General features: G+C 44.4%; 1 protein-coding gene across 1 annotated transcript in view; it reads right to left on the bottom strand.

Moving 5' to 3' along the window:
* Positions 1-14,320, bottom strand: part of LOC145343225 (ankyrin repeat and death domain-containing protein 1A-like) — a 50,638-nt gene that overhangs the window by 8,053 nt on the left and 28,265 nt on the right. The window contains exons 13-14 of the mRNA XM_080189305.1: positions 10,628-10,829; positions 4,883-5,014 (exon numbers count right to left, since the gene is read on the bottom strand). Coding sequence (XP_080045431.1) covers positions 4,883-5,014; positions 10,628-10,829 — 334 coding nt within the window. The remainder of the gene's footprint in view (positions 1-4,882; positions 5,015-10,627; positions 10,830-14,320) is intronic.

Raw genomic sequence — 14,320 nt, 5'->3', positions numbered from 1 at the left:
AGTGGAGGAGATTCAAAGGAAAAGGGGTATCTAATGCCCAGAAGACGGACAGCCACCACCTCACCTTCGGGTTCCTCTCTCCTGAAATATCTCATGCTGTCCTCATGTCATACTTCAATTCCTTGTCCACTCTCAGACAAGATACCAATGACAAACCATGCACTTTCTCCTAATAAGGTGACCAATAAGGCGCAGGGGCCAATCATTGTTCTTTTCATGCAAAGTCCTAAGCAAATTTCCAGAATACATATTGCCTGAGTGTTGAAGAAGTCTGATACCTATGTCAGACTCGTATTTATTGACTACAGCTCATCCTTCAACACCATTATTCCCACAAAATTCATCTCCAAACTTCATGGCCTGAGACTCGGTCCGCTCTCTGCAACTGGATCCCAGACTTCTTAACCCACAGACCACAATCAGTAAGGATAGGCAACAACTCCTCCTCCACGATCATCCTCAGCACTGATGCCTCACAAGGCTGTGTCCTCAACCCCCTTACTATACTCCTTATACACCTCTGACTGTATGGCCAAATTCCTCTCCAACTCAATTTTCAAGTTTGCTAATGATAACACCGTAGTGGGTCGAATCTCAAATAATGATGAGACAGAGTACAGGAACGAGATAGAGAATCTGGTGAGCTGGTGCGACATTAATCCCTCCCTCAATGAGGATCTCTTTCATTTTGTTGACATCGACTTCAGGAAGCGTAGTGGAGGGCACGCCCCTGCCTACATCAACGGGTACGAAGTGGAAATGGTCCAGTGCTTCAAGTCTTTAGGTGTCCAGATCACAAACAACTGTCCTGGCCCCTCCATGCCAACACTATAGTTAAGAAAGATCACCAACGCCTCTACTTTCCCAGGATGCTATGGAAATTTAGCATGTCATCAACTTTTACAGATACACCATAGAAAGCCTTCTTTCTGGATGTATCATAGCTTGGTATGGCTCCTGCTCTCCCCAAGACTGCAAGAGACTACAAAGGGTCGTGAATGAAGCCCAGTTCATTACACAAATCAGCCTCCCATCCATTGACTCTGTCTACACTTCCCTCTACCTTGGAAAAGCAGCCAGCATAATCAACGTACCCTGGACATTCTTTCTTCCACCATCTTCTGTTGGGAAAAAGATACAAAAGTCTGAGGGTATGTACCAACCGACTCAAAACAGCTTCTTCCAGCTGCCATCAGACTTTTGAATGGATCTACCTCGTACTAAGTTGATCTTTCTGTACACCCGAGCTATGACTGTAACACTACATTCAGCATCCTGTTTTGACTAGGGGTCATCTGGACTTGAAACGTCAGCTCTTTTCTCTCCTTACAGATGCTGCCAGACTTGCTGAAAATTTCCAGCATTTTCTCCTTTGGTTTCAGATTCCAGCATCTGAAGTAATTTGCTTTTATCCTGCATCCTCGCCTTTCCTTCTCTATGAACAGTATGCTTCGCCTGTGTGGCATGCAAGAAACAGTACTTTTCACTGTATACCAATACATGTGACAATAAAAAAATCAAATCAAATCGAAGTTTTTACAAAGCTCCCCCAGAGAATCTCCCATTGTGTTTCAGAGATCCTCTTCACAGTTCCATCAGTGATGGCCACAAAATAGTCAGTGTCCCTTTAAGCAACATCTGAAATCTACATCAATGCATTGTTTACTCTCAGAAAGCTGATCACTTAGGACAGGATTTTAGTTGAAGTGCGAACCATGGGTTCGAACCACGGGTGAAACTAGAACTAAGGGGCATAGCCTCAAAATAAGGGGAAGTGGATTTAGGACTGAGTTGAGGAGGAACTTCTTCACACAAAGGGTTGTGAATCTGTGGAATTCCCTGCCCAGTGAAGCAGTTGATCCTATCTCATTGAATGTTTTTAGAACATAGAACATAGAACATAGAACACTACAGCACAAACAGGCCCTTCGGCCCTCAAGTTGCGCCGACCACATCACCTACCAACCTACAGACCTATCTATAACCCTCAATCTCATTAAACCCCATATACTCATCCAGAAGTCTTTTAAAAGACCCCAGCGAGTTCGCCTCCACCACCACTGACGGCAGCCGATTCCATTCACTCACCACCCTCTGAGTGAAAAACTTACCCCTAACATCACTTCTGAACCTCCCTCCCCGCACCTTAAATCTGTGTCCTCTCGTAGCGACCATTTCAAACCGGGGAAATAGCCTCTGAGAGTCCACCCTATCTATTCCTCTCAACATTTTGTAAACTTCTATCAGGTCGCCTCTCAACCTTCGTCTCTCCAGGGAAAAGAGTCCCAGCTCCCTCAACCTAACTTCATAAGGCATGCCTCCCAGTCCAGGCAACATCCTTGTAAATCTCCTCTGCACCCTTTCAATAGCTTCTACATCTTTCCTATAGTGAGGCGACCAGAACTGCGCACAATACTCCAAATGAGGCCTGACAAGGGTCTTATAAAGTTCCAGCATTACCTCCCGACTCCTAAACTCAATCCCTCGATTAATGAAGGCCAGTACACCATACGCCTTCTTGACCACCTCCTCCACCTGCGAGGCCGATTTAAGAGTCCTGTGGACCCGGACCCCAAGATCCTTCTGCTCCTCAACACTACTCAGACTTCTGCCCTTAATAGTGTACTCGTTCATCCCGTTGGTTCTGCCAAAATGGACGACAACACATTTATCCGCGTTGAAGTCCATCTGCCACTTCTCCGTCCAGTCCTGCATCCTATCTATGTCCTGCTGCAACTTTTGCCATCCTTCCAGATCATCCACAACACCACCGACCTTCGTGTCATCAGCGAACTTACTTACCCATCCCTCCACTTCCTCATCCAGGTCATTTATGAAAATGACAAACAACAAGGGTCCCAGAACAGATCCTTGAGGCACTCCGCTGGTGACTGACCTCCATTCAGAAAAAGCCCCATCCACAACCACTCTCTGCCTTCTGCAGGCAAGCCAGTTCTGGATCCACAAGGCCAAAGGCCCTTGGATCCCATGCCCTCTCACCTTCTCAAGAAGTCTTGCATGGGGGACCTTATCAAACGCCTTGCTGAAGTCCATGTACACTACGTCCACGGCACTTCCTTCGTCAATGTGTTCAGTCACATTATCGAAGAACTCAACTAGGCTTGTAAGGCACGACCTGCCCTTGACAAATCCATGCTGACTATTCCTGATCATGTCAAACCTCTCCAAATGTTCGTAAATCTTGTCCCTCAGAAGCCTCTCCATCAGCTTACCAACCACTGAGGTCAGACTCACCGGTCGGTAATTTCCCGGGCTATCTCTGTTCCCTTTCTTAAAAATAGGAACTACATCCGCAATCCTCCAATCCTCTGGAACCTCTCCCGTCTCCATTGACGACGCAAAGATCATCGCCAGGGGCTCTGCAATCTCTTCCCTCGCCTCCCACAGTATCCTGGGGTACATCCCATCTGGTCCCGGCGACTTATCTACCTTGATAGAATTCAAAAGTTCCAACACATCCTCCTCCTTAATATTCACGTACTCAATCCTTTCCATCTGCTGCAAATCCATAACAAAATCTCCCAGATCGGCTTCCACCGTGAATACTGAGGCGAAGTACTCGTTAAGCACCTCCGCCATTTCTTCTGGTTCCACACAAACCTTTCCCCCCTCACCTTTTATAGGTCCTATCCCTTCTCTTCTTATCCTTTTACCTTTCACATATTTATAGAAGGCCTTGGGATTCTCCTTAATCTTACTCGCCAAGGTCTTCTCATGACCCCTTCTGGCTCTCCTAATTTCCCTTTTAAGTTCCCTCCTACAGTCCTTATACTCCTCAAGATCTTTAACATCTCCTAATTCCCTGAACCTCTTGTACACCTTCCTTTTCTTCCTGACCAGGTTCAACACATCCTTTGTGCACCACGGTTCCCTCGACCCACCAAAACCCCCTCGTCTCATCGGAACGTTGTCATTCAGAGCTCCAGACACACATTCCTTGAATATCTGCCACCTTCCTTCAGTACTTTTCCCTAAGAACGCCTCCTTCCAGTTTATTTGTCCAAGTAACTTCCTGACTTCTTCGTATCTCCCCTTACCCCAGACAAACACCTTCCTAGCCTGCCTGATCCTATCTCGTTCCAACGCAATTGTGAAGGAGATAGAATTATGGTCACCATATCCAAGATGCTCTCCTACCGAAAGATCCATCACCTGCCCTGGTTCATTTTAAGGCAAAGATAGATAAATTTTTGAGTAATAAAGGAACTAAGGTTTATGGTGAGCGGGCGAGTAAGTGAAGTTGAGTCCACAAAAAGATCAGCCCTGATCTTATTGAATGGCGTAGCAGGTTCAAGGGGCCAGATGGCCTACTTCTGCTCCTAGTCCTTATGTTTTTAAAATACCATACAGCTTCTTGACTGATAGCTAGCAGACATTTAAACAACAAGCAGTATTTTAACATACTCCAGTCTCCTATTCCTAGCACAGTTCCTAACTCCTTCCCCAGATGTATATTTTTGCTTAAGACCCCATCTTGGCCACCTCTTTGCACTGAAGTTATTTGGCAAAAATGTCTTCAGGCCAGGGGAGAACCCTGAGTGTTAAACATTCTTTTCTGTTTATTAGCATCATTCCAAATGTCTGGTCTACACTTGCCCAACAGGATAATTTAACATGTTTCAAGGATGATGGGTGTTCCTGAGAAAGCATTTGAAATTTGCTGTGGGATTTTCCAGTTAGGTATGAGAACATTATTACCAGTGTAGACTGCACCCTATCAATTCAAATGGCTGTGGCATAATTTAATTGGTCAGATGGATGTGGATTAAAGCAAATTACATCACAAATGAACTTAATCTGTTTTAATAGCAAGAGTCTCATATGACACCTATTATTGGTAAACTTCTCATTCTTTACTTACCAGCTAAGGTCTTCTGTTCTATATTAATTAACCCCTCGTACAAGTCCTTGATTGGGTTCTTGCCAGTTAAGAGGATTCCGTGTAACCAAATCAGCAACATCCTGTGGCCATGTTCCCTATAACTTTTTGATCCTAAACAAACAGAAATAAGTGTTCGTAAACAAGCTGTCTGAATAGGTGCAGGAGTTAAGCCAGCCTTGAAGTTCATTGACCTAATTAGATGCCTTGTGAGTTAATACAACTTCAATGTATTAACATCCGAGTGCCCAAATGTGATTTCACAAGCTAATATATTGGCTAACTGAAATCCTAGCATGAGCCACCGCACTGATTTACCAATAATACAAGACTGGAAGACTAGTCAACAAAAATTTTATCACAAGGAACCTTTTGAATGTTAGCCTAAACACAACTGAAGAATGAGCCAGAGGTTTGCCTGGTTAATGCCTAAGCACCCAAAGGGAAAACATAATGAAGTGTACTCTACTTATTTTGTAGCAGGCTGCCAAGCTAAACAAATGCCTAGATGGACAAATGCCCTTGTTCTGTTGCACTAAAGCTCTGGACACATTATTAAAAATATTTCCGTTCAAGGGAAGGAGAATCATGTGACAATTAAATGTAAGTATCAGAGCTTCATGGGAAATAAGTTGCCATTGTTAATTAGGGACAAAGACAAGGAGCTAACTTTCCTCCATAGTACTGTTAACCCAGTCTGAAAGACTAAGAATTGACATTAATCCCACCCGAATACTAAAATGCTAACAGCTCTCAGTTTCATGGACCAGAATTGCTCACAGACTTGGGTAGGTGTACAGAGTACATTAATAAATGGAACAGAGGATTGTGCGTAAGTAAAATATAAAATGGACGATATGATAAAACAGGCTTTTTATAATGAGTGAAGAGATATTTGTTACGGGATACAATGCTATATGTGGGTAGCACCCATGCCTCTGAGTCAGAAGCTCTGGGTTCCAGTCCCATCCCAGGTGGCCAAGGCAGGTATGTTCATAATGCAGCCAAACAGGTTGAGTAACAACCTGCAAAATCCTTCCAACACACTACTGGCAGGAAGTAAGAGCAGGAGAGACTCCTGGTCAGCCACGCTTGATGCAGAGTGGCTCCCCTCAAGCTATAAGCCCCCCGGCAATAAGCTAGTGGCCTGTTCCAGGAAAAACCTTGCAGATGAAAGTCTGTCTTGTGCAGCAACAGGTGTGGGAAGAGAAAGAACAAGAGTGTGATAACTACTTCCATTGGTAGTAAAGCAGCAGTGAGTACATTCTGAGAATACACAAGGATACACGAGAGGCAAGAACAAAAGGGGCTATCATTCTAGTAATAAATTGATTCACCTCTGCAGTCCTTCAACGTGAAATATTTGCAAAACATTAAGTGAAAACTCTGAATAGGTTCGCTAGCCAACCAAAATCCACACCATCTAAAGATAAGTAATTAATCCCAGCAGCACCAAGATTTTTATATTAAATAAAGGATGGCTTTGCCAGCAAAGCCCACATCTCATGAACAAATAAAACTGAGAAAAAGCTTCAGCCAGCACCTTGAGCTACCAAGAACACTGTGCACTTATATCTATCCAGACTGTAGGGATTGATTAGAACATGTAAACTCTACACAGACAGTCACCCAAGGCCAGAATTGAACCCGGGTCCCTGGCGCTGAGAGGCAGCAATGCTAACCACTGTGCCGCCCCCAAACTGTCGAGATTCTATCAAATTCTTCTATGATTCGGTGAATGAGCGGAATATTAAGAAAGCAGAGGAGGAGGATAGGTCATCTGAGTCACTCTCGTTACAGAACGCATACCATCCATCCCATCCAACATCCCCTCAGTTATGGTCGGTTATGAGAGTATGGTGGAGTGGGAGCAAAATATGGAGCTTCTGAGCATTTGAAGTGTTAAATGCAGCACAAACATTTTTCAACACTACACAGAATCAATTTCTGTCTTAAACAAAGAAGCAAGATAAGTGAGATTTTCAGCTTTTAGTCAGAAAGGTAGGCACTGCCAATTAGTTTGTATGGAAATGAATGGAGCTCAGCATCACATCTCAGCCAACTCCGAGGATCCTTACTTTAAACAAGTGACAGGAATACTGGATGGCTAAGATCTCCGAGTGAATAATATGCTTCACTTCCCAGCTGACTTTATCACTGCATTTTGATTATTTTCACCTTCTGGAGAGTGTGATTTGCTGACAAGCTGTCAGACCTTTGGGAATGTCAATTGACGCTAGGTTAGAGGAAGAGACCAAGCTAATGAACTTATGCAAACAAACAGATCAAAATATGTCTGAAGGCCCATTATTCACATAAACAAGCTCACATTAATGACAACTTTCGAGCACTGCAAGAAACCTCAGGATTTTAGACTCTTAATTGAGTTCTATTCAAAACGGATAAATCACGTACAGAGAAGATTGCCTACATAAATGCATTTCGTTAGCACATTCAATATTAAAAAAAAATCCCCAAGGTGCTTCACAGAGACACAGGGAAAAACATGGACATCAAGCCAAAGGTATCAGTATTAGCCTGGCTAACCAAAATGTTGGCCAAAGAAATGAGTTTACAGGAAGGTCATAAACAAGGTCATTGAGGTAGAGGGGTTACAGGAGAGAACTTCAAAGTGTGGAACCTAAGAGTGGAATTCTCCCATCCCGTCTGAGGCAGGTTTGATGGCAGGCAGGAGTGGAGAATTCAGAGGGTGCCAAAAAGTCGGAAGCTCGCTGGCATTGAAACACATTGTAATTTTCCCAGTGGTGGCAGTTTCCCCGCTGCCCAGTGCTGTGAATTCCAACTGCATCCATTTGCATCCGATGAATGCTCATTAGGACAGCTGCTGGCCAGAATTTCATCAGGCCTTCCAATCATGGGTCACACGTGGGAAATTACGTCAGCCTCAAACCTGTTCGAAAATGAGTGGTCGTCAGACCTCAGTTCGTTCGACACTTCGAGGTGAGCACACATACATACCTTCCTGCTACAGTCCTACACCATTCCTGTTGTATTGAGTGCCACTCCACTGGGGCAGAATAGTTGTACCCTCTAGTTCCATGTCAAGTTGGTCTTTATGGACTGCACCGGACCCTCTACTTTCACCAATTTGGATCAGTACTGCGCCCTGGCGTGGGATATGTGGGGGTCTTGTGCTCCCAGTGTCTAACACCCTTCTCTGTCTGGGCAGTATTGTGCTGCAGGATCATGTAACCTCCTTTTTAATCGACCAAGGTTCAACCAGAGTTGGGGTGCGAGGGGAGGGTGGGGCTGACAAAGACAAGGTCAAACAAAGGGGGCAATGGGGAAGGAGGACTTTTAAGGGCAGTGAGGCAAAAGGTGATGAAGCACGATGGTAGACAGAGGGGCAAGTAGGTGAATGAGGATGGCGAACAAGGCTAATGCTCTGGGCACATAGCTTCAAATCCCACCGTGACAATTGGTGGAATTTGAATTCAATGAATGAAATCTGGAATTAAGAGCATATCTCAATAACAGGAGACCATGAAACCATTGTTAACTGTCATAAAAACACATCTGGTTCACAAATATTCTTTGGGGAAGGAAATCTTACCTGATTATAAGTGTCTCCAAATGAATCAACAACAAACACCACAGAAGGCCATAAGATATAGGAGCAGAATTAGGCCACTCGGCCCATCAAGTCTGCTCCACCATTCAATCATGGCTGATATTTTTCTCATACCCGTTCTCCTGCCTTTTCCCCATAACTCCTGATCCCCTTATTAATCAAGAACCTATCTATCTCTGTCTTAAAAACACTCAATGATCTGCCCTCCACAGCCTTCTGCAGCAAAGAGTTCCACAGAGTCACCACTCTCTTTAGCCTGAGGTTGTGCCCTCTGGTTCTAGTTTTTCCTATTAGTGGAAACATCCTCATCCTTCTAAACTCCAACAAGTACAGACCAAGAGCCCTCAACCGTTCCTCATACGACAAGCTCTTCATTCCAGGGATCATCCTTGTGAACCTCCTCTGGACTCTTTCCGAGGCTGGCACATCCTTCTTTAGATATGGGGCCTAAAACTGCTCACAATACTTCAAATATGGTCTGATCAGAGCTTTACAAAGCCTCAGAAATATATTCCTGATCTTGTATTCTAGCCCTCTTGACATGAATGCTAATATTGCATTTGCCTTCTTAACTGCCAACTGAAGTTGCACGTTAACACAAGAAGAGATTTTGATTATTTAATACAAAATCCACACTCTTTCTTCACTCGTCACTTAACGGTGTTTCTCTAAACTCTTAGAAATGACAAAACCAGCTTCAGAAAGGCAAACACTACAAAGAACAAAGAGAAGTACAGTACAGGAACAAGGCCCTTCGGCCCTACAAGCCTGTGCTGACGATACCTAACTAAACTAAAAAAAAGCCTTCTGCCCTTACCCAGTCTGCATCTCTCTATTCCCTCCCTATTCATGTACCCATCCTGATCCTTACAAACTAACTGAAATTTGTGGCTGACCCCACAGTTATTTTGTTTGCGTGGGGATAGATTTATTGTATTAAATTTTGGTTGCTACTACTATTCATGTAAAATAACTCATTCTCCCTGAAAAGGTGCTGAGTACACGATTTAGTTTAAGGAGGATAGCCAGAAGAATTACATATTATTTTCACCATGAGGATACTCAGAAGTTCAGTGATGTATTTTTGCTGCAATATTTGGCAAGCATATGTTAGAAGGTGGAACTGCAGTGTGTCTCTTTACCAATACCAACAATGTTTGTGAGCCAGCTTTCTGTAAAGGCAAAGACCCTCTTAATAAACATGCAGAAAGCAGAAGTTGGGTACTTCTCTGCAGTGAAGGACAGTGTGACTCACCTCAGAATAATTGTGTTCCACTCAAAGGCAAATTACTGGGAGCAGGGGAATGATGTGAAGGATAGAAAGGAATGGGAGGACAGGGTGCTATCACTTCATGCCTTTTAATGACTTTGACTTACAAATTTGTTTTATTCTGTGTGGCATCTGAATCGGCAGAGGGTACACAGGTCACTGAAAGTGGCCACGCAGGTGGAGAAGGTAGCCAAGAAGGCATACAGCATGCTTGCCTTCATCGGCCGGGGTATTGAGTTTAAAAATTCTCAAGTCATGTTGCAGCTTTGTAGAACCTTAATTAGTCTGCACTTGGAATATAGTGTTCAATTCTGGTCGCCACACTACCAAAAGGATATGGAGGCTTTGGAGAGGGTACGGAAAAGATTTACCAGGACACTGACTGGTACAGAGGGCATTAGTTATGAAGAGAAGTTGGAGAAACTTGGTTTGTTCTCATTGGAACGATGGGGGTTGAGTGACAATCTGACAGAAGTCTACAAGATTATAAGGGGCATGGATAGAGTGGATAGTCAGGAGTTTTTTCCCAGGGTGGAAGAGTCAATTATAAGGGGCATCAGTTTAAGGTGCGAGGGGCAAGGTTTAAAGGAGATGTACAAGGCAGGTTGTTTTTATACACAGAGGCGGTGGGTGCTTGGAACTTGCTGCTAGGGGAGGTAGTGGAAGCAGTTATGATAGCGACTTTTCAAGGGGCAATTGGACAAATAAATGAATAGGATGGGAATAGAGGGAAATGGTCCCCGGAAGGGTAGCAGGCTTTACTTCAGGTGGGCAGCATGGTCAGTGCAGTCTTGGAGGGCCGAAGGGCCTGTTCCTCCTGTGCTGTAATTTTCTTTGTTCTTTGAATATCCGCAGATGCCCCTACCTGTCCACTGTTCCTCAATTCCTTTCACCTGCTCCTCGGTGAAATTCCATTGCAGCGCAAGTTTCTTCCAGTCCTTTGGTTTCAGATTGTGGTACGCCATGTTCCAAATGGCTGTGCGGAGCTGGCTTGTCTGTGTGGTGTGGTCTGGCTTGAATGTTAATGGGTAACTCCTGGCTGGGATTGCAGCGCTATCCTGTGTTTCCTGAAACACAAGGGACTGTTACACCTCACATTTATACAAAAGATTATCAGGACAAATTGGGCAAGAGCTCATTCCAACCCTTAGCACAGTTGTGGTATGATGCAAGTTGTGTTCCACTCCTTGTCATTGTGTTCCAATGTGAGAATTTTGAGCTAACATAATCCGGGCAAGAAAACACTTGCTCACTTAAATATCACTTCCCTCAGTCCATTAACCAGCACACCACAGAGTAATTAGCTAAAAGAACATAAATAAAGTGAATCATTGTAATAGAATGCTTTTTGAAATACTAGCCAGAACAGGGGATGCTTAAATTCTGTAGTATAAAGGCTTTACAGACGGGATTTTAGAATCCTCCCGTGCAGAAGGAGACCATTCAGCCCATCGAGTCTGCCCCAACCACAATCCCACCCAGGTACTATCCTCATAACCCTGTGCATTTACCCTAGTTAGTTCCCCTAACATGGAGAGCAAATTAGCATGGCCAATCCACCTAACCCGCACATCTTTTGGACTATGGGAGAAAACCCACACAGACACAGGGAGAATGTGCAAATTCTACACAGACAGTGACCCAGCCCGGAATCGAACGCGGGTCCCTGGCGCTGTGTGGCAGCAGTGCTAACCACTGTGCCATCATGTTGCTAATGCATGATGTAGATGATGGTATACCACTGACAGTCACGTGTTAGACTCTCTAGAGAGAGGTTGGGATCATGCCTAGGAGCTGTGCGTGCTCTAGAACTTGTTTAGATATCTCCTAACAAACAGTGTTTGTCTACAGTCTGTCTGAGAACCAACTCCCATGCCTAGACTCCAAAGTAGAAGTATTCATCTCTCAGTGACACGGTGGCACAGTGGTTAGCACTGCTGCCTCACAACGCCAGGCACCCGCGTTCAATTCCAGGCTTGGGTCACTGTCTATGTGGAATTTGCACGTTCTCCCCATGTCTGCAGGGGTTTCCTCCAGGTGCTCTGGTTTCATCCCACAGTGTGAAACACGGGCTGGTTAGCTGCATTTACCTGAAAAGCTGCCGATCTGTGGTGACTAAGGGAATTTGACAGTAACTTCACTGTAGTGTAATGTAAGCCTTACTTGTAACACTAATAAATACACTTTTTTTTAAACTTTAAAAAGAGTTATCCTCATGGAAGACATAGAAGCATTGAAACTGGAAGCAGAAGTAGGCCATTCAGCCCTCCTAGTCTACTCCACCATTCATTCAGATCATGGCTGATTCAATATCCCGATTCCCCCCCATATCCCTTGATTCCTTTAGCCCCAAGAGCGATATCTAATTTCTTCTTGAAATCACACAACATTTTGGCCTCAACTACATTCTGTAGCAGTGAATTATACACACACACACACACACACACACACACACACAGCATTCCCACCACCACCCCCCCGCACCCCATCCACTCCCATCCCCAACCCCCATCACCCCGGGTGAAGAAATTTCTCCACACCTCAATTCTAAGAGGTTTAACCCTTATTCTCAAACTATGACCCCTCGTTCTGGGCTCCCCCACCATCAGGAACATTCTTTCTGAATCTACCCTGTTAGAATTTAATAAGTTTTATAAGGGATGTCACACTGGTGGGAATCACTAGTGGTCCATTGAAATATGGTTCAGGCACAGCAATTGTGAGGGAGAGCAAGGAGGTGATTACTGCTGAGCACCAACCCACAGGGTGCAAAACAGCAGGTCAGCCGCTGCCGCGGTGTGGGGAGGGGGCCCCCGTTGGCATAGGGGTTGGAGGGGGCTCTGGCTGGGACTGGGAATCCTCAGGTCAGGGGTCACTGTCACGTTGGGATTCTTGTGCCAAACATTCTTCCTGCCCACTTGGGGTGTCACATGAGGTCAAGACTCAATCCCACTAATGCCGCACTGGTTACCCTACCATCAGTGTACTAGACAAGCTCTATTACTGACATTCCATCCCAGCTCTCAGTAACAGTTACAAGCACCAGCTCTGGCAGCTGTTGCCTCAGTCAAGGGGGTTTGGAAGCTGTTAACACAGCTGCACACACTGCATGAACTCTGAGGTGCTCCTTACAACGGCCACCTGTCAAACGAAGGTCAGGAAGGTGCTTTTCTATCATCGGAAGAGCGAGAGGGGATCTCATGGAAATTTATAAAATTCTAACAGGGTAGATTCAGAAAGAATGTTCCCAATGTGGGGGCATCCAGAACTAGGGGTCACAGTTTGAGAATACGGGGTAAACCTTTTAGAACTGAGGGGAAGAGCAATTTCTTCACCCAGAGGATGGTGGATCTGTGGAATTCACTACCACAGAAAGTAATCGAGGCCAAAGTGTTGTCTGATTTCAAGAAGAAATTAGATATATAGCTCTTTGAGCTAAAGGGATCAAGGGATATAGAGGGAAGGGGAGGGAAATCAGGATATTGGATTTGATGATCAGCCATGGTCAAATTAAATGGCACAGCAGGCTTGAGGGGCCAAATGGCCTACACCTGCTTCTAGTTTCTATATTCCTATGTCTGACCAAGAGGGCTGGCCAAAATCTCATCCAAACGATAGTGTTACTGACAATGCAGTACTCCTCAGTACTGCACTGGAGTATCAGCCTAAACTTCTACGCTTAAGTTCTGGAGGGGGCTTTGAACCCACAACCTTGTGACTCAAAGGCAAGGGTGCTGTTCACTGAGCCACAGCGAACAACAACGAAAAAAAAAATCACTTCCCGTAATTTAAAATCAGCTTTCTCATAAATGGTGGATTGACACTGATTTTAAAATGCTCAACTTTTGTGTTAAATCCATTCTTAGCTGTAATTCATTCATTTTTTTCCATTCCAAATTTAGCAAAAAGTATGTGTTTTAAATGCTGGCATGCCAGGGTGTTATGTGAGCAATATGCAAAGGAGTTTGAGCAGAAATGCAAGAAGAGGAAAAGACACTTCAAAATAGGAATTGTTAATTGTGCTCAGAGAGGAAATTCTACCCCACTGCAGTGAAACAATGGAAATGTTATTGTTAGGGAGGCTCCAACTTCTTCAGATTACTTTGTTGACGCACATTCTGAGGTGACAGAAACGCATAACCGCCCATGAACTAAAAACAAATTTCAATTAAACCAGATCAACCAGTCTTGTCTGAGTAACTATGAACCATGATGTGGCGATGCCAGCGTTGGACTGGGGTAAACACAGTAAGAAGTCTCACAACACCAGGTTAAAGTCCAACAGGTTTATTTGATAGTAAATCCACTAGCTTTCGGAACGCTGTTCCTTCATCAGGTGAGTGGAAAGTTCTGATCAGAAACAGGGCATATAAAGGCACACACAGTTTACAGAATACTGATTAGAATGCCAGTCTTTACAGCTAATCTGCTATTCAAGTCTTAAAGGTGCAGACAATGGGAGTGGAGATAGCATTAGCACAGGTTAAAGAGATGTGTATTGTCTCCAGACAGCACAGTGAGTGAGGTTTTGCAAACCCAGGCAAGTCATGGGGGTTAT

This window comes from Carcharhinus amblyrhynchos, chromosome 5 (assembly GCF_965287045.1).
Source record: "Carcharhinus amblyrhynchos chromosome 5, sCarAmb.v2.hapA, whole genome shotgun sequence".
NCBI lineage: Eukaryota > Metazoa > Chordata > Chondrichthyes > Carcharhiniformes > Carcharhinidae > Carcharhinus > Carcharhinus amblyrhynchos.
The sequence above is the reverse complement of the archived record's forward strand: the minus strand, read 5'-3'. Positions and strand labels throughout refer to the sequence as shown.